This window comes from Hippopotamus amphibius, chromosome 2 (genome assembly GCF_030028045.1).
Source record: "Hippopotamus amphibius kiboko isolate mHipAmp2 chromosome 2, mHipAmp2.hap2, whole genome shotgun sequence".
NCBI classification, from domain to species: domain Eukaryota; kingdom Metazoa; phylum Chordata; class Mammalia; order Artiodactyla; family Hippopotamidae; genus Hippopotamus; species Hippopotamus amphibius.
The window spans coordinates 137,424,240-137,443,671 of record NC_080187.1 but is presented as its reverse complement, the minus strand read 5'-3'; the positions used below and the strand labels follow the sequence as shown (position 1 = coordinate 137,443,671).

At 38.9% G+C, this 19,432-nt stretch overlaps 1 protein-coding gene across 9 annotated transcripts in view; it reads left to right on the top strand.

The window, feature by feature from the left end:
* The first annotated feature begins 226 nt into the window (after positions 1 to 226).
* The window catches only part of CHD2 (chromodomain helicase DNA binding protein 2), a 116,274-nt gene continuing 97,068 nt past the window's right edge, over positions 227 to 19,432 (top strand). For all 9 annotated transcript variants that reach the window (XM_057719808.1, XM_057719806.1, XM_057719805.1 and 6 more), the window contains exons 1-3: positions 227 to 724; positions 1,076 to 1,208; positions 18,251 to 18,482. In XM_057719808.1, the coding sequence (XP_057575791.1) occupies positions 1,147 to 1,208; positions 18,251 to 18,482 (294 nt within the window). In that variant the 5' untranslated portion in view covers positions 227 to 724; positions 1,076 to 1,146. The remainder of the gene's footprint in view (positions 725 to 1,075; positions 1,209 to 18,250; positions 18,483 to 19,432) is intronic.

The window sequence follows — 19,432 nt, the reverse complement described above, 5'->3', positions numbered from 1 at the left end:
AGGGTGCTTGAGCCAGAGGGGGTTAAGAAACCCTCCCCCCTCCCCCTGATGGGGTGGTCTGGAGGGGCAGGGAGGGGTGGGGGTAGGGGTCCTTAGGCTCCCTGGGATGGAGGATCTTTTTTTTTTTTTTTTTTTTTTTGGTGGAGATGAAGGGGTGGGTCTATGGTACATCACCTGAGTTGTGGGGTAAATGTAGAGAGTGTCAATCAAAGGCAGAGCTCTCAGAGCTGGGAAGGAGGCTCTAGATGGCGGCTGTGCCTTAGAGAGAGCGCGCTCTGCTCCCTGCCTTCGCCTCACTTTACGCAACTTTCCCTAACTTTCAGGCAGCCTCAGGGGGCCCCCGCAGCCCCCTGCCTCTCCTGGTGACTTACTAGGGTCGATTCGAACCTTTTTTAGGGAGAAAAGCAGCTTTTGGGAGCTTTCTTTTCGTGCCTTGTTGGAAAGAAGCAGCCGTACTGAGAGCCCAGGTCGTTGTTTTTTCCAGCTTAGAAGCCATGGCGCACCTCCATTTTTGTGCGCTCTCCTAATGAGGTTTTTTTTCTTCCGGACCCGTTTTAGGATTAATTGTTGCTTTATTTTTTTGACCAGTTAACATATTTGAGGATAATTTTATTTATTTTTTGTTTTTTAACGGAGAATTTTGTTTTTATTTTTAATTATTTGGGATCTGATATTTTTCTACTACTAGATAGCACTCTTGCTTTGGACCTACTACATGGATCAGGTAAGTTCATGATCATTAGTGATAATTTAAAAGATTTATATGTTTATGTTTGCTTTATTTTCTGTAAATATGAGAAATTCCTGGATGACGCAATAAGATACAGAGATTGTTATTTGTATCCAGTGTGTTACTTTGAGAAACTTTCCTTATTGATAGTGATGATTCCCCCTGTTCGGTTTATCTTGTGTGTGTGTGTGTTTTTTTTTTTAAGGAAAAAATAGAAATATTTTGTTTTTTGGTGCTTACCGCTGTTGTGTTATAACAATATCGTTACATCGTCAGGACTTTGTTCCTGATAATAAAAACCATCGATAGAAGCTGGGACCTTACCTTTCTTTCAACTTTTGACAGTAAATACCTGGGCACAGGACTTCAAAGCAAACACAGATTCCCCCTCCCCCTTAATATTTAAGAATTAAAAGATGATGAGAAATAAGGACAAAAGCCAAGAGGAGGACAGTTCGCTACACAGCAATGCATCGAGGTATGAGCTATCAACTTTCTTCCTTTTTTCTTTTTTTTTGGGGAAACCTCAGCTTACATTGTTTACCTTGACAGACAAGGATAGCTGTCTGTTTTATTTTAAGTATTTTACTAATTTGGATTCGTTTTTTAAAGCGTGACCTTGAGATTGCTAATATGCCACACCCTAATTTTTTGGTAGCAATTTATGAAAGTTAAGTTGTGACTTAAGGCCTCTTACAGCAGTCAAAAGGTAAGGTACCTTTATTCAAGGGGGCCTTTCCTGTAAACTACAGTTTTTTTGACAATAAATTTCAGTTTTTAGGTTTTTGTGCTGTAGGAAAATGACCTTGTCGGTTTAGCCATTGCTGCATTGCACCATTTTACATACAAGGCAAATTTTTTCTTTGAAGAATCTAGGATACCCAAACTTGTAACTGAAGGCCATAGAGGAGCCTTGTGGTAGTAAATTATAGTAAATAGACATTTGAGAAAGTTATATGAATGAAAAAATGTACATTTTAAAATGAAATTGCAAAAAGAACCCTTTGACTGATGCCTCTCAGTTTATATTTTTATTTGACTCTATATTTCTTTTGATACTCCTGACAATTTAGGAAATTTTGATAAGATTTATCAAAACCTTTACTCTCGATGATTACAGTTCCTGCATTTATGAAATCAAACCTGTGACCACAGAAATATTGGAATACTATTAATATGCTTCTGTTTTGTTTGTTACTGTGATTATAATTGTAATTTTATATTTAAAATACTTAATGGTTTGCATTTGTATGCTTATATTCAGACAATGCTCTCTAGTTGGTAGATGCAGTATTTTATCCTCCCATTTTAGTTGTAGTTGCTTTAAATTTATTGATTTATTTCGACAGAGTCGCCTGGAATGCTTTATCTTCTGAAGCTTACAAATGTACTGTTTGTTCAAATCATGATTTGTTTCACATTTGTTGGAGTTCACCATATTAGTGACTAAGTAATAAAGCCTTTAAGGTGTTTTGTTGTGTGAAAAGCCTCTAAAGATGTTTTGTTGTATGATCTGTATATTACTTTTTTTAAAGTATATATGAATGCATTTCTTGATGTGTGTTCTGTGAATTGTCAATGTTATAAATTTTAAATCATGCATTTAACAAGACTTTGGTTATATGATTTTTTTCTCCCCAGTTTTGCTTTTGCTTTCATAATTTTATATAAACAATACATATTATTAGCTTAGTAATTTGAAAGTTTTGAACATGGTTTATTACTTATGTTGAATTTTTATTTGTTTTATAAGACTTAAAATAATTTGATCCTTGCTTTTAAAAATACCTTTCCAAATTCTTTTGCAAATTGAGTTGTCACATAGTTTGGATTGCTGTCTTTGGAATTGAATTGCCCATGTAATTAATTACCTAGGTTAGATTTAGGACAGAAAACTTCTCTACTAATTCTAAACTGATTTTTCTGAAAAGTGATGGTGATTTGAACAAATAGGAATCCCCAGGAATCTTTGACAAATTATTAAAGTTTCAATACCTAAAATTGGTACTCCCTTGAGTGTATGATTTGCATATCTCACATGGGTTTTGGCTTTCTCATGCAAGGTTTGTGGTTAACATCATTGATCACACTCTGCTTTCTAATTTAAAAAAATTAATTGGTGTTATTCTTTCTTTTAATAATACTCTGATCTGGAAAACTACGTGGAAGTTGCCATGCATTTGTCTACTGGTAATGAGGTTGCAACTTAACTAGAAGCATGCACTGTACTTTTGGATGTATTTTTTATTAAGTATATTTTGATACATATACCTGATGAGTGTCAAAAAATATTTTAAAAGCCTCCTTGAAAAGAAGATGGAGTTTTAAATTACTGTTACCCTAAATTGCGTACCTTAATACATGTACATAATTATGACATCACTTCCTTTTAAAATTGTAAAGCTATAGAATGTTAGTGGTGTTTTATTGTAGTAGATTGTTATTTTTAAGTGAGCTAAAATTAAGATGACTTATGGTAGCTAGTAGTTGGTTCCTTAATCCATCACAATTTCTCCATAAGGACCTAGTTTCAGTGGCATAAAGTCTAGTGTTTAGGGAATACTACAAAAATCAACTTTTGCAGCCTGAGCCACAGGAGAGGAAGGGAGGAGTTTGCAGGTCAAGTAAACTTTTTGGTCTGAGATTTACTTTAGGACCTGAAAGAGTTGAGTGTAAATTTAGGTATATCTGGTATTTCCCTGTTTTTGGAAATAATGGCAATACTTAAAAGTCATTATGTAAGTTTGTTATTCTTTTGCAGTTAATGCTCAAGTATGTTATACTTTGTGTATCATGATTTTTGAAGGTTAAAAAAGTTCACTTTCAGATACATGATTTTAAAGATACTATCTGTAAGTTTTAAAATATTTGAAACAAAGTTTTAGTGATGGATATATATAGAAATGTATACCACACACTTACCTAAAATAATTTGCAGCTTGGGGTAACTGAAGTAATGTCAAGTGATGGAAAGAGAAGGGAATGTGAATGGAACTGTGCACACAAAGAGCCCTGTGTGTTCTAGGACTCTGCGTTTTCAGTTTATCATAAGAACTGAAACAGTTTATTAAATTTATCTCCAAACTGTCTGCCTCTGAATCATATTTTATTTTGATAACCTGAGGTGCAAGCAAAATCTTTTTAATCAGCCTTTTAGTTGTTACTCTGAAACGCTGGGCTGGGGATAGTTAGAAATTGGCATAATGCAGTTGCTTGTGAACTGGAACAGGGAGTTTTTTAAGTGGCAGCCATTTTATGATGCTGATAATTCTTAAGAATCGGGATTTTTTTTGAGAAGATTGAAAATAAAGCAAATTGAAACCTTGAAATACCAAAACATCTCCCCCCTCCCCCTTTTTTGTCTTTTGGTACTGAAATAAAGGGCAGCTTGGTAGTTAGCGCAGGCAGCAGCTCTGTGAGCCCCTGGCATCTTGGTGCAGGTCCAGCTTAGTCACAAAATGGCTGTTCCTTTGTGCCGCAGCGCTGACAGACATACTGCATTGCACTGTGTACTCGCCAAACAGCAGGAAGTTGCCGTGCCGAGTTCAAAGGCCGGCCGGCGCCGGCGCCGACTGCGGATTGGCTGTGCGCGCGCCTGGTAACAGCGGGTCAACAGCGGCGGCCTTCGGGCAGGCTCCGCCCCGTGACGTCAAGCGCCTCGCGCCGGGAGGAGCGAGCGCCGTGACGTTAGGCTGCGTGCGCAGCCTGGGTCGTTTTTCTCCGCCTAGGCAGCTGGCCTCGGAGGGGCACGGCGAGGGGGAGGGGAAGGGAGCGCTGGCTGGGACTTTCCGGTGGGCGGCCTCACTTGCGCGATTTTGCTTCTGGAGGCGCCCTCCGCCCAGCCTGGTGGTTGTCTCCACCCTGCAGCGTGTGTTCTTTGCCCATTCCTAGGAATGGCTTTCCTCTTTTAGAAGCGGCTTCTGCTTTTGGAGAAAGTAACAGGCACTAATCGGAAACCTTGAAGTCGAAAAGCTGCCAGTTTTTACAGTTTTCGCTCTCTCTCATATCCTATCGGGTCTTTCCCCCCACCCCCCCCCTTTTTCTTTTTCTTTTTCTTTTTCTTTTGTGTTCACTGTGAAGAGATTATTGAGTTTGTTACCACAGACCAAAAAGCGTTTCACTGTCAAGGAGATATTTTTATTTTAATTGAAACTTGTTAACGGTGTTAGAGCTGTTAATACATGGCTCATAAACAAAGGGAAGATTATTTGAACTTGTCCCCGTGCATTTTTACTTGGTACCAAACATTTTCTCAATTGGCATTTGATGGCGAAAAATTCAGGTCAGTATGTGCAAAGTGACTTATATTTAAGATTAACAACGGGGTAGTTAAGTAGAAAATAGCTAGAGATTTTTCACCTGATCAGTAATTATTAGGTTACTAATATTAAGTTAAACAACAGAATACAGCAATAGGCATCCATTACTATGCAAACAACGGTTAGAAAGCAACTCTTTTTAAGTGATAAAGCACTTGCTAAAGAATGGTGACTCCCAAAGCTTGGCCAATAGTGGAGTTACTTGGCAAAATCTTAGGAAACTTCTCAGATTCCCCCTTTCTGGAAATTTTAATTCAGTCCTGGTAAACTTGTTTAAATGCTGCAATGATGCTCATGGTCTGCCTTTGGAAACCCTTGCAAGGATTTCTGGTTAAAAAAAAAAATCATAGCTTACCAACGTGACTTTATAATTTCGTCACAAGTAATGAATTTAAGCATGAAGGAAAGACTATATTGGTATTTTCTTAATCGTACCCTGGTGAAAAGTTTTTTCCTAAGCTTCTGGAATGATCAGTCATATAGTTGGCAATAGTTCAGAAATTTTTTATTGAATTAAATATGGTACTTTGAAAGAGATGTGAAACTTATGAGTATAGGTAGAGATGTTTACCTGCATGTATTGTGAGTTTCTGAATAAAGTTAATAGAAGGTAAAATTCACTACATTTTTAGTTGGTTTTGTTGGTTTGTGTTGTCTTGGTTATTTAGGAAGAACTTTTTGTGGAAACTTTAAGTGAAATTGGGTTTTCAGTTTTATAGACTTGTTCAAAGATTCTCTAAGTGATTTTTAAATTATATGTTCAAATATATATGATGGAATTTTTAACAGCTTTAGGGACAAATAGTTATAGAATTTGATGCTGATTAACATATTAGCAACTTCTTAAGGTGGATATAAAGCAAGAAGAAGAAAGGCTTTTTCTTTCTGTTTATTGAGATTGAATTCTGGTTAGGTGTATTAAAATTTTATTTGTTAAATGCCCTAAATTAAAAGATAGAATTAAGTAACACTGCAGTCGTATGCCAGGATGTAAACTGCTCTGTTGTAGATGTAATAGATATTATTACTGTATGAACTGAAATGAATATTATGATATAGCAGTATATCCGTGAGCTATTTGCATGCTACTTGGAGGCAATTAACTTTTTAAAGAACCAGGGTATTAGGTCTGTTCATTGAGCTTTCTGTGTATGGGTTTTCCTCCTGTGTGCAGAATGTCATGAAATGGCAAGAAAAGTGCTGATTAATCTTTTTTCTTTCCTTTGGATTCTTGTTTCGAAAACCTGCAGTTGCCAATTGATATTTGGCTCTTTGGAGAGTAACATCTTTTGTAAAGGTTAAGCAATTGCAGGAAGGTGGGCAAACTATTTCATAAGGAATTTAATTATAAAAAATTTTAGCAAGTTATTGTTTGAGAGGTGAATCTGGAAGTTGAGCTGAATTTTACTTGACAGTATGTGAAACTCACAGATTTTATGATTGGTAGGTTGACTTACCCCCTTCCATATACAGCAAACCCCTGACAATTGTGAGAGATACCTCCTAAAATCACCTGTTTCCAGACTCATCATTTCTCCCATAAAATGTGGCACAGTCAGCTTGTTCCTGGACATAAAAATTAAGTGACTGCTCTGTGTGACATTTGGTAAATTTATTCTCGGTAGGAGCATCATTTTTTAAAGGTCTTTTAGCTTTTTTTTTTCCTGAAAGCCTTAGAACTCAGTTGACTTTCTTGAAGAGTGTTGCTTTAGTGAAGAAACAGTGTTCTTTTTAATCACCCAGGAGTTATTTTGGATACATATAAAGACAACTATGTTGGCTTACTTATTATTCTGGTGTTTGTTACTATAGCTGAATCTTTCCCTCCTGCAATTCAGCCTGACTGGGCGTTCGATTCAAATTCATACCTCACCAAGACTGCCTATTACTACTTCTTTGGAACTTTAGTGTTACTGGTATAAAGTCAGAAAAACGAAAGTTGACACAGTTTATCAAATGCCCAGGGTCTGTTGTTTGCTTATTTTGTTATCAGTAATTTCGCAGTGTTGGAGCACATATTTCTGTTATGACCTTGCCCCTAATCAGTCTAAACTAATTGATAGGGAAAGTCTGGGGGCAGAGATCGTTTTGTTAAAAGGTCCTATACTGGGTTTTGGAGGTGGGGGACAAGGCTTTGCTTGGTGAAATGAACATGGTGTGTGGAAGGCACTCATGCTACCTTTCAAAACAGTTCCAGTTTAGCATGGTGTTCTTAACACGTTGGGTTAAGAGTCACCTTTTTTCCCTTGGAGTTTTATTGAGATGTAATTGACACACAGCGCCGTATAAATTTAAGGTGTACAGCATAATGATTTGATGTACATACACCATGAAATGATTGTCACAATAAGTTTAGTGAACATACATCATCTGGTAGATACAAAAATAAAAAAAATCTTTTCTTGTGATGAGAACTCAGGATTTACTTTTTAAACAACTTTATTGTATAACATACAGCAGTGTTAATTATATTTATCATGTTGTACCTAACATCCCTAGTACTTAATTTGTCTTGTAACTGGAAGTTTGTACCTTTTAGCTACCTTCATTCAATTCCCCCTCCCCCCAGACACCTCACTCCCCCCATCCCCTAACCCCACCTCTGGTCCACAAATCTGATCTCTTCTTCTCTGTGTTAGTTTTTGAAGTATAATTGACCTACAACATTATGTTAATGTGTTTGGCTAAGGTCACCATTTTTGTTATTTTGGTGATAGCTTCTGGAGAGTCCCCACAGTTTAGGGGAAAATATGATTACTATGTTTTTGATGGGGAGAATGTTGCAGAAGAGCAGCAGCTAAGGCATCATTCTAAAGATAGTCTTGATTTTACACTTAGGATTCAGTTCTAATGAGTTATTTTGTAATTTGCGAAGTCTTTAACTGTTCCTCCCATGCCTGGCAAGAGCTGTGTACGATGCTGGGCACTAGGACAGCATTTAGTTTAGTACTGAAAACTTGTCTTCCCAGTTTAGGTTAGTGAAGTGTATTGTTGGAATTTTCTCAATTTTAAAGGGTGGATGTGGGACTTCCCTGGAGGTCCAGTGGTTAAGACTCCCTGCTTCCACTGCAGGGGGCGCAGGTTCAGTCCTTGGTCAGGGAACTAAGATCCCAAATGTCATGCTGCCTGGCCGGCTTAGGCTTAGTCAGCTTAGGCCACTTAGGAGAGAGGTTTGTTAAAATGATTTTAGGAGGCAAGTCCTCTTTTAGTTGGTCTATTTTGCAGTTAATCCTAGGATTTTTTTCTTTTTTTTTTCCTCCCTGAGGAACCCGGCCTTTTGAAGGGAGCATATGATTCTTTCTGGACTAGACCAGCTTGTGCTGTGTGAGTCATAGCCCTCCTCTTGGCAGTCCCTCTGAGTAGATGCCTTATTTCCTCCTTCTAGAGCTGGTAATTATTGCCCTGATTTACCCTCTGCCACATTTCCCTCTCAAGCTGTACATGAGTGAGTAATTAATACCAAGGTGCAGTGCTGTCTGGATACAAATTTAACTGCAATAATATTTACAAGAAATATCTAATTGGCTGTAGCTTGCTTTTACTAACCAGTCTTCACCGTAGTGGTGTTTATCTTATTTAATATAATGCCTGATGTCCAATTTATTCTGTTAGGCCTATAGTCTCATGATCTGTGTTTTGGGTTTCCTCTGCTTCCTTCATTTCCTTTACTTTTGGTGTATGAGTTCATTGAGTTCTGTTTTTCTTTTCTGCATCAGACCTTGGAGAGCTTCTAAAAATACCAACGTCCAGCCCAGCCCCTGTGATTAATTTCTAAAAGCTCTCCATGTGTTTCACATTTGCATGTGCTTCCACATGTTTACATGTTTCCCTATGTGTTTCAAGTCTTCTGATGGAGCACTTGTTTTATTCTTTTCTAACCCTTCATCTCTCCATTGCCTGTCCTATTCTCTCAGTTCCGTTTTTAGGGCAGCTTGAATTTGGAGGTCTGGAAGCAGTGAGGGATGGGATGCGTGATATGGGGGAGTTGCATGCTTGATGGAAAAGTTTCCGTTTCAGTGTCATGTCAGGTCCCGCTGTAGCATACCTTTAAAATGTTTATACTTGAGGGGATTCTTTCACCCCCAATTGCTTTAAATTCTAGCACTCTCTCTTCCTTAGTGTGATTGTCTACTTAAACCCTTTTAGAGACCTCCAAAAGTTTGGATTCCAGAATTAACTTTGAATGCAGTTGCATTCCATTCAGAATTCCTTTTCCCCCTAGCTGATAAAGGGTAGCTTAGGGCTAGAGCAGTTGCCCTGGGTTGTGCTATGAAGCAGTTATTTAGAGTGATAATTCTCATCCATTAGTGGGTTGTGAATTGTAACCAGCATTAAGAACAGAATAAGAAAACAGAATATAAAAATAAACCTCAGGGTATTGCATTTGTATGAGTTATTTTTAAGTCCGGCTGTGGCTGGTAAGCTTTGGTTTTGGATTTTATCGTGAAGGAAAATAGAATGTGGTGAACATTTTACAGAAAAATACCAGAGTAGATTTACATTTTATTGCGTGCTCCCTGTGTCAGGCACTGTTTCAAGGGGTTTTGAATGTATATTTTATTTAGTGTGACGGTTAGTGTAGCAGAAATGCTGGTGAACTCCTTCCAGGAGCATTCCCAGGTTAACTGTCACAGAGCTTTCTTCCTTTGAACTTCTGCGGGTGGTCCTGCATCCTGCTGAGCTTGTTTTATACCCGTCATCCTGCTCCTTCACTTGGGTTATGTACTTAGGATTTATAGTTAACTTCTCCGATTCCTTTATGCTGGTTCTGTTTACAGTTTTGCATTTCAGTGAAGCATCAAACCAGTCGATGAAACGATTGTTGAGAGATGTTTCACTGAAAACTGTGTTGTTTTGGAGAGCTTCAGTAGTTGCTAACAATAGTGCCTATTAGGAACCTGCAGCTTGTTCTGAGTCCTTGATATGTGTTAGTTTGAATCACGCTGACATCAGGTCTGTGAGGTAGGTATGATTATCACCCTTCTTTTGTAGATGAGAAAACTGAGGCACAAGGAGGAGGAATAAAGGGTAGAATTGGATTCAGACACTGGCACTTTGGCTCCAGGATCAGATGGGTAAGAGGAAACTATGTAGGTGATTGGGGAAAAGACTAAAACTATAGCCTAATTCTGTACTCTGTTTATCTTAAAAAACTTTACATTTTAAAGAAACCAAAAGCTGAAAACCAGTGGTGATTGATGCCCAAGACAAATTGCTTTTCAAAAGGCCATAATTTTACATCGTAGGCTTGAAGTTAAATTGTACCTGTGAAGTGATTCCCCTGGGGGTAGTTTGAGAAACCGCTTGGGAGTAGTGTGAGGACAGGGGAATGGGTGGAAGGGGTGCCGGAAACAGAAGAACCTTGTCCTTGTGCTTGTCCAGTTTGACTGACTGCAGCACCACACATGCACTTTGGATTTGGCCACAGTTTATAGAGATTGAGCTTTGCTTCTGATTTTTGTTTTTTGTTGTTGTAAACTTAGTTCCCACATAGGCTTTGCATCAGAATCACTTGTGAATTTGAAACACCCAGGCCCATACCTGATTGGATTTTGGGGGTCTTGTAGTGGGAGGGGAGGGAGAGAGGAGGGGAGGGGAGGGAGGGGAGGTGGGGAGATAATCAGTGTTGTCAGAAGTGCTCCAGGTGTGTCAGTTGCAAAGCCAGGTTGGGAACAGTTGTCCCATAGACCTCCTCTCTAGGGACATAGTTCCCGAGTGTGGTGGGTGTCAAAAATCGTAATTAGAGGGCACCTTCAGTTCCAGTTGATATGCTGTTTGACATTCAAATGGAGGCAGTATATGGCTGGTAAGTTGTCCTTTGGAGGGAGGGGGGTGGTGATGGGTCAGATTCTTGCAGTGTTCCATTTCCCTTGCTTGATTAAAAAGTTTGTTTCCTCTGAATTTAGCTCTATATAGGCATTTAAGTTCTTAAATTTACTTGCTAAGAATCACCTGGGGTGCTTGTTAAACACATTGCCAGGCTTCTTGCCTGGAAGTTTGAGTTCAGTCGTTCTGGTGGTGCCCAGGAATCTATGTTGAACAACAGCCTCCCTCGATTCTTGCACAGGTTTGGGAAATAAGGGCTAATGGGACAGGACTTTGGTCTCTTTTTTGTTTCTTTTTAGCTGTAGAATCTCAGGCAGGAACCTCTGAGCTTGTGTCTCCGTCTTTAAAATAGGAGTAAGGGTATAGTATATCTGTCTTGGGGAAGTTAGAGTTAAATAAAATACTGCATTTATAATACTAGTTTTCAACTTAGGGACACCACCTGCTCCCCAGCAAGACTGGCAGTGTCTGGAGGTATTTTTGGTTGGGTTCAGGGTGCAACTGGCATCTAGTGGGTAGAGGCCAGGGATGTTGCTAAACATCCTGCAATACATAAGACAGGGCCCCCCCACCAAAGAATTATCTGGCCCAAAACATTAATAATGCCAAGTATGAGAAACTGCTCTAAAACACTAAAGAGCTTGCCACAGTGAATGTTGGCTGTCATTAAGAAATTTGGGAGTCCTCACCTTTCCTGTGGCCTGATTCAGGGACTTCACTCACTTCCTGTGACAGTGTGGGCACAAATTCCACATTTACTATTGAGGTTAGCAGCCAGGATTTCTTCTTCTTTTTTTTGGGGGGGGGGGGGGCTGCTTTGGGTCTTTGTTGCTGCATGCAGGCTTTCTCTAGTTGTGGCAAGCGGGGGCTACTCTTCTGTTGTGGAGCACAGGCTCTAGGTGCGCAGGCTTTAGTAGTTGCAACATGTGGATTCCGTAGTTGTGGCTCATGGGCTCTAGAGTGCAGGCTCAGTAGTTGTGGGGCATGGGCTTAGTTGCTTTGCAGGGCTTAGTTGCTCTGCAGCATGTGGGATCTTCCTGGACCAGGGATCAAACCTGTGTCCCCTGCTTTGGCAGGTGAACTCTCAACCACTGAGCCACCAGGGAAATCCCAAGCAGGACTTTTAAATCTCCTTTGAACTTTGAAGTTCCTAACTTATAAAAGCCTAAAGCTATAGCCTGAAAGTTATTAATAAGGAAAAATAAGACTCAAAGGGCTGAAAGAACCCCTGGTGAAACAAGTCCCTGCAACCTCAGGGTTCTAAATGGATGTAAATACATCAGTTGATACAGTAGATTATAGGGAGAGTTTTTCTCCTTGTAACTGCCTTTCACGCATGAAGGGTTAGTCTTCCATGTTGTTACCTGAGTAGAAAGCTTGCCTCGCCTTTTGTGTAATCCTTAGTGTATTGCCAGATCCAGATTGGGGATAGGTATTTGCAAAATGGATGTTTAATTTGTATCTTATCCAGGCTTCTTGTTATAATTCACTTTTCCCTAATGGTATGTATGCCTGACTTCATTTGTTTGAAGCTTCCTAAACTGTTTAGGACTACTCAAATGTTTATTGGATATTGGGAAGCAGAAGTAGCATAATGGAGATAAAGGTGACTTCTGCCTGGCACCAGATGAGAATTTTAGAAATATAGTTATTAAAGGTAGGTTTTTTTCTCCTCCTTTTCCATTGAGTTTCTTAATATGGGGGGTGGGGTGGGGGTGGGGAGGTGGTTACTGATGGGACTTACAAACCTTTTATCTTCTGAAACTGTACACAGTATTTTTGTACGCATTTTTGTCTCATACATGTACCTTTTCCTGAAAAGAGGGTCCTTAGCGTTCCCAGTGTTAAAGTAAGTTCCAAAAGAATGGCCGAATCCTAGGAAGGTCTGCTCCAGAATACTGACCAGTTCTGCAGTGTTAGAAACACAGCTCTTTTTTGAGAAATTAAGAGAAATTCAGCCTAGAGACTGTCATGCCGAGTGAAGTAAGTCAGAAAGAGAAAAACAAATATCATATATTAACACATATATGTGGAATCTAGAAAAATGGTACAGATCAACCAGTTTGCAAGGCAGAAATAGAGACAAAGATGTAGAGAACAAACATATGGACACAAGTGGGGAAAGCAGGTTAGGGAGATGGGGTTGCGTGGGATGAATTGAGAGATTGGGATTGCCATATATACATTACTAATAAAAAAAATCAGATTGTACACTTTAAATATATGCAGTTTATTGTATGTCAGTTATATCTGAATAAGTCCTTAAAAAAAAAAAAAAGAAAAATTCGGAAAAGCTCAAAGAATAAAATTAAAGTTTTAGACAAGTTAGATGTAGTTAAAATCCTGTTTACCCCATTTCCCTGGTCACTTTCATGAACTTGGCATATAAAAACCTTGGCATTTTAGAAATGCACATGGTTCATGTGATTGATATATTTTGTGTTTAAAAAATATGATAGTTTTGAAATTGTCATGTTGATATTTATGGATTTGATTCATCCCTAGTCTTAACTGTTGTAGTTAATTGCATAGTATGAATATTTCGCATTTTATTTTTGCATTTTCGTACATGAACATTTAAGTTATTTACTTTTTAAAAGTCTTATGAGCAGAGCTCTGAACGTTTTTGTACTTTCCACGTTTGAGAATTTGTTTAGGTTATATACCCACTGATTGAATCACATGATTCATACGTATTTTAGGTACACTGGATAATGCCAAATAGCTTTCCAAAGCTTCTACTGATTACTTTTTCAATAATGGTATCTGAGTACTGTTTTCCCTACTTGCTCATCATCCTTTAATGTTATCAGACTTTTTAACTTCTGCAAAGCAGATGAGTGTACAATAATGTTATAAATACACTTCCCAAATTACCAGTGAGGTTTAATTACCTTTTAATATGTTCATTGGCTTTTGCAGTTTGGTTTTTGTAATTGCGTGTCCATTTCCTTTGCCTAATTTTTTATTGGATTTTTCTTTGATATGTAATTCTTCATATGTTGTATGTAAAAATCGTTTGCTGTGTATACATTGAAATTTCTTTGCTCAGTCTCTTGCTTGTCTTTAAGCCTGGTTTATAATGTAGCTTATTCTTCAGAATCATAGGACTTGAACTAGAGGTGGAGGAGGTCTTAAAGATACAGTTCAATTTATTTAAGGAACTGCATCCAGTATTTTTTAATCAGTAAGAAACTTGTGACTTGAGGTTTGCCTTTCTATCCTCTTATGACACACAAGTGATTGAGAAGGACTTGTCCTGCACCACCCTGGGAATGAGTCTGGCCTTACTCTCTTGTGGGGTGGTTAATAATCTGTGTAACCGATTATGACAGGGACAGCAACACTGTTTAGAGGTTAATAATGGTGGGTATTTCCTAATTCAGGCTGCGTGGGTGGGGGAATGGCATATGCACACACCTGGGCCGGGCTCTTACGGCAAATGAGGATGAGGCTTAGAGGAGAATGTTTGCATATGACACAGAAGCACTCCATAAATATTAGCTATTTTCTTATTGTTAGAACATCGTCTGGAAATACACTTTACGGAATTCCGATGTAGATTGCTTTGCATTTTTACCAGATTTAGTGTCACCACCACCATCAAAAAAAACAGGCTCTGCCAAGCAGTTCAGCCATTTTGTAAGTTTAGGGAAATAAACAGGACCTGGTAAGTGGTGAAATGGCAGCTCTTGGGCTGAGAACCCACAGGCACGCTCTTTAGTGAAGTGTTGCTGTGCTGCCCTCTTGTGGTCATTTGGGAAGTGGCGATTAAAGATTAAAAATGGAACAATAGCTATTCATGCTGCTTGCTTTCAAAGTCCAGTTGTAAGAGACACTTAATCACTCCATTTTTGCCAACTTCAAAAAGGATTTTGAAGAGGTATCAAATCCTTTTTATCAGTGAATGAATAGAAGTAAGCTTTTTTTAAATAAGCAGTTTCCTATTGGAATTGAAAAACTCCCAATTTTGACTTGAGTCCCTTTTATTTAGTTTTGCATTGTGTTTCTTTTGCGGTGATTGTTCAATCAGAAATTATAAAATGTTTGCAACTTAGGTTTTGAGTAATTTTTAAGGTAAACTTATTTTTCATGAGGATTCTGTATGTATGGGGGATAATCATTCCTGGAAATTTCATTTTTAATTGTCTTATAACTATCAATGCCATTGGAAGTCAGGTAATTTTGTTACTTTAATTTAGGTGAAAGCTTAGTTAAAGGACTAATCATCCACTAACTCGATTAGTCCCTTTTTTTCAGTCTTGTGGACTTTTCCACATCTCCTACTCTAAATCAACATCACAGGCTACAATTTAATATTGATAGGATTTAGTATTATTATTAGGCATTAATAGTGAATTTGCATAATAGTTCAGGAAATATCCTGTCCTTTGAATGAATAATTAGACCATCAGTGCCTTAAATGTAGGGGTAGTAATAGTTTTTTCCTAAATATTCATTTTCTGTTTTAACATTTAGGAACTTGTCCTCCTAGGAGAAGTATGCAAATTAATTGAGTTTTGACTTTATTAAGGCTTTTTTAAAAAAATTAATTTATTTTTTATTTGTTTTTTATTGGCTGTGTTGGGTCTTCATTGCTGCACATGGGCTTTCTCTAGTTGTGGTGAGCGGGCTCCTCATTGTGGTGGCTTCTCTTGTTGCCGAGCACAGGCTCTAGGTGCATGGGCTTCAGTAGCTGCAGCACATGGGCTCAGTAGTTGTGGCGCACAGGCTTAGTTGCTCCTCCGTGTGTGGGATTTTTTTCCTGGAGCAGAGCTCGAACCCGTGTCCCCTGCATTGGCAGGCGGATTCTTAACCACTGTGCCACCTAGGAAGTCCCAAGGCTTATTTTTAAAAACATTTTTCCTCCTGAGCTTTATTTTTAGGTCTCTGAAATCTGACTTGTTTCAGAAGTGATGAAAAAAAACTTGTGGTCTCACTGTCACATATCTTTAGCTCATTTTGTGTAGGATTGGAGATACTTAGATCTCTTGCCTTGAATTTGACTCTTTTGGCTGGATTTACTGTGAACCATTTGAAACATTAAAAAGATTAATACTTATATAATGAACAACAATGAACTCAACCACTCAGCCTCAGTCATAAAACCCACCAATATCATTTTCTGATTACATCTGCCTCCCTCAGCCCCCAGAGATAAATGCAATTGTAAATTTGATGTTTATCTTTTCTTGGGTTTGACTTTCCGTTATTATTATTATTTTTTTCAATTGCAAAAGTAAGTAGTTCATGGAATCCACTAGGTACTTCAAATAACTCATCCCACAGAGTAAAGCACTGTTAGCAGTTTGGTTATTAAAATGCATTTGTGTACGTAGACACGGACTGATAGAAACATGGATGTGTTTTTTTACCTAAAAAGTGTTGTATGCATCCTTATGTGTCCAGAGGTCACCTTCCTACACAAACACAAATACAGAGCTGCACACAAAGGCATATATGCAAAAGTATTTATAGTTTTATTGGTTATAGGGAACAGTTTGGAAATCTAAATATTCTACTCAGAAATATAGAGATATGGAAGTGTATCAAGGATATTTGTAGCTTATCAGTTAAGAGAACAGTTTAAAAATAACCTAAATGTCCCATTAATAAGGGGGCAGTTTAAATAAATGTGGTGTATTCATTCTGTGAGGCAGTTCAAAGCAAATGAGATGTTCATATACACACATGTACCCTGAGGTGGGGATTGGCACTGGATGTTCCCATCACGTTTGCAGTGATTGATGTCACAGGTTAAAAAGCGGGCACAGGCCTGAGATGACCTAGGATGGAGACCCAAGCCCTGGGGGCCAGAGCCTGAACTTTTTAACTGTACTTCCTCTTTTTTCTTCTTGCCTGGTGACCACCTTCCGAGTGGTCATAGGTGGTGAATAAGTGACTTAAGATGTCACGTCAGCTGGACTAGTCAGCTTTGCTGTGCAAAGCACCAAGGAGTCAGTAAGTATAACGAGGCCTTGAAGGTACTGAGTCACTGTTGCAGCGATGCCTGACGGGTTTTGGATGTTGTGTAACTGGGATTGGTTTATTTTCTGAGTCTCGAAGGCTTTGAACTTCTGTGGTAAATCAATATGAGCTTTTTAGAGCCACACTTGGGGTGGCATTCCTGCTCCCCTCCCCCACTCCCCTCAGCTCTTTCTAGTTTCGTCATTGACCAGTTTATTTAAAACATGAGTGTTTTCATCCTTCACATGAGGATAATAATGCCTAACAGGGTTGTTCTGGGGAGTGAGCAAAATAAACATGTAAGGTACTCAGCGCATTGATGATCCGGCAACGAGTGAATGATCTTCCCCTCCTGCTCCCCTTCCCTCTGTTTACTGCCATTGCTTCGCTGCCTTAGCTAAAGCCTTTCCCCGCCACTGTGTTGTGCTTGCTGTGCATCACATGGGATATCTGGGTGAACTCCCCTTCCCAGTGTACTGTCCTGTGCATCCTGTGGACGTGTCTGTCAAGTGGTAGGGCCTCGTTTCTAGTTTGGAAGGGAGTGGTGGTGAACACAAAGCCTCTCCCCCCCCCCCCCCTTTTTTTTTTAACCCTTTCTGGCTTCATGTCATGTCTTTTATCTCCTGGTTGCTAAACTTGGGGTCCTTTCTGTTTTTGCTACTCTAGGTTCTGGGTTGCTGCTTGCCTTCTCCTCTGCTCTGCCTCTCCTAAATGAAAAGACAGTTTTTAAGCAGAGGAATCGAGTGAGCTGTCCACCTTTTTTCCTGTAAAGTTCATCAACTTTAGGTCTTTCCTCTTTAAAGTATCCTCATTCCTGCCAGCATGCCCGTGAATTACTTTTTAATTATTGGAGAAAAAGGGGGCCAAATGTGGCCTCCAGTCTTCCTTTGCCTTTTTACCCTTTGGGTGACTCTGCCTTGGTTTTGCTCTGTTCTTTGTTGGTGCTTTGTTTGTTCGTGTGGGTTTGGTTTGCTTTTGTCTTAAGGAGGGAGGAGGTGCTGATAATGAAAAAGTAAGGCTTAGTGGGTTCAGGCAGACGGGCCTGGTTTCAGTTCTTGCCTGTGTCGTCTTGGGAGAGTTATTTAACCACTTCTGAGCTTCGGTTTTCCTCATCTGAATGAAGGACAAGATAATATCCCCCTTTTCTTTTGAGAAAGCTAATCTATATAAAATAGGTGGCATATGGCATCATGTAAGTGCTCAGGAAATGGTAGCTGTTAGTTAGGAGTGCTGAGGATGGTACTGGTGATAATTGTTTGCAAATCAGAATATAAAAGTGAATTTGAAAAGTTTGATCTTGTATCATCAAATTACTATCTGCTGTCATATTAACACTAGGATTTTTATTTTAAAATAGACGTGGGTGGCAGTTCTTAAATTTTTTTAAATCTTTTTTTTTTTAATTAAGTCATTCAGCATCTGAAGAAGCTTCGGGTTCAGACTCAGGCAGCCAGTCGGAGAGTGAGCAGGGCAGCGATCCGGGAAGCGGACATGGCAGCGAGTCGAATAGTAGTTCTGAGTCTTCGGAGAGTCCATCGGAATCTGAGAGCGAGTCGGCAGGTTCCAAATCCCAGCCGGTTCTTCCAGAAGCCAAAGAGAAGCCAGCCTCTAAGAAGGAACGGATAGCTGATGTGAAGAAGGTATTGGCTTTGCTGTGCAGTGCAAATGTGCTGCGAGCTAGGACCAGCTAGCAGACCTTTGTTTCCCACGGAAAACTCCGTAGTGTATCTTGATAATGCACGTTCATCTACAGCCCCCTTTTCTAATAATATACTATCTGTGGATCTAAATGGGGACTGCTTTCTGCTCTATATGAAAATAATTACATGAACCATCAAATCATAGGGCAGAAAGACAAATTTTTGTTGTTTGGTTTTTAATGTTTAAAAAAATGGTTAAAATATATATTTTTAATACAATACTAAATAATACCAGAGAAAATCATTCACAGATTATCGTGAAATGCAGCTGTAGTGTAATGGTAATCCCAATCCAAGAATAAGGGCAGTTTTTGTTTCATTGAAGAATGGAAGGAGAAATACTTCTTGCAGAAAAGACATTATCTGTACCTGGGCAGTGTAGATATTCTTTGCTTAATGGAAGAATCTTCCAGCAAAGAAGGCAAAAAGGCAAAAATTGAGTCGTATAGCATTTTCTCATTGATGCCCAAACTTTGGGATGCATTCCTTTTGGGACTTGGTCTAGTTAGTCGTAAGAAATGCAGCTGATCTTTTAAAATTCCATTTTGAGAATTAAGTTAGAATCACTGAAAATATATAAAAAAATTACTTTTAGAAATTTAAAAATGAAATGTCTTAAACTAAAAGCTTTGTGCCAAATCATTTTTTCTTCTAAAATACAAATCTGCATCTGCACACAGAGATCTCCGTAGTAGCCCAAATGATTTTAAGTTACCTGCAAGTTCTACAGAATAGCTTCAACAATCATGAAATCAAAAAACAAAACTGCTTTCAACTGTTGAGGCAGAATTGGAATTAACTGTGTTGTTTCAGTTCTTCTATTCCCAGGGTAGTCATTGCTTAATGGTCAGTGACCCTTAAGAGCTGGTGGGAGGCTGGGGAAGGCTGAT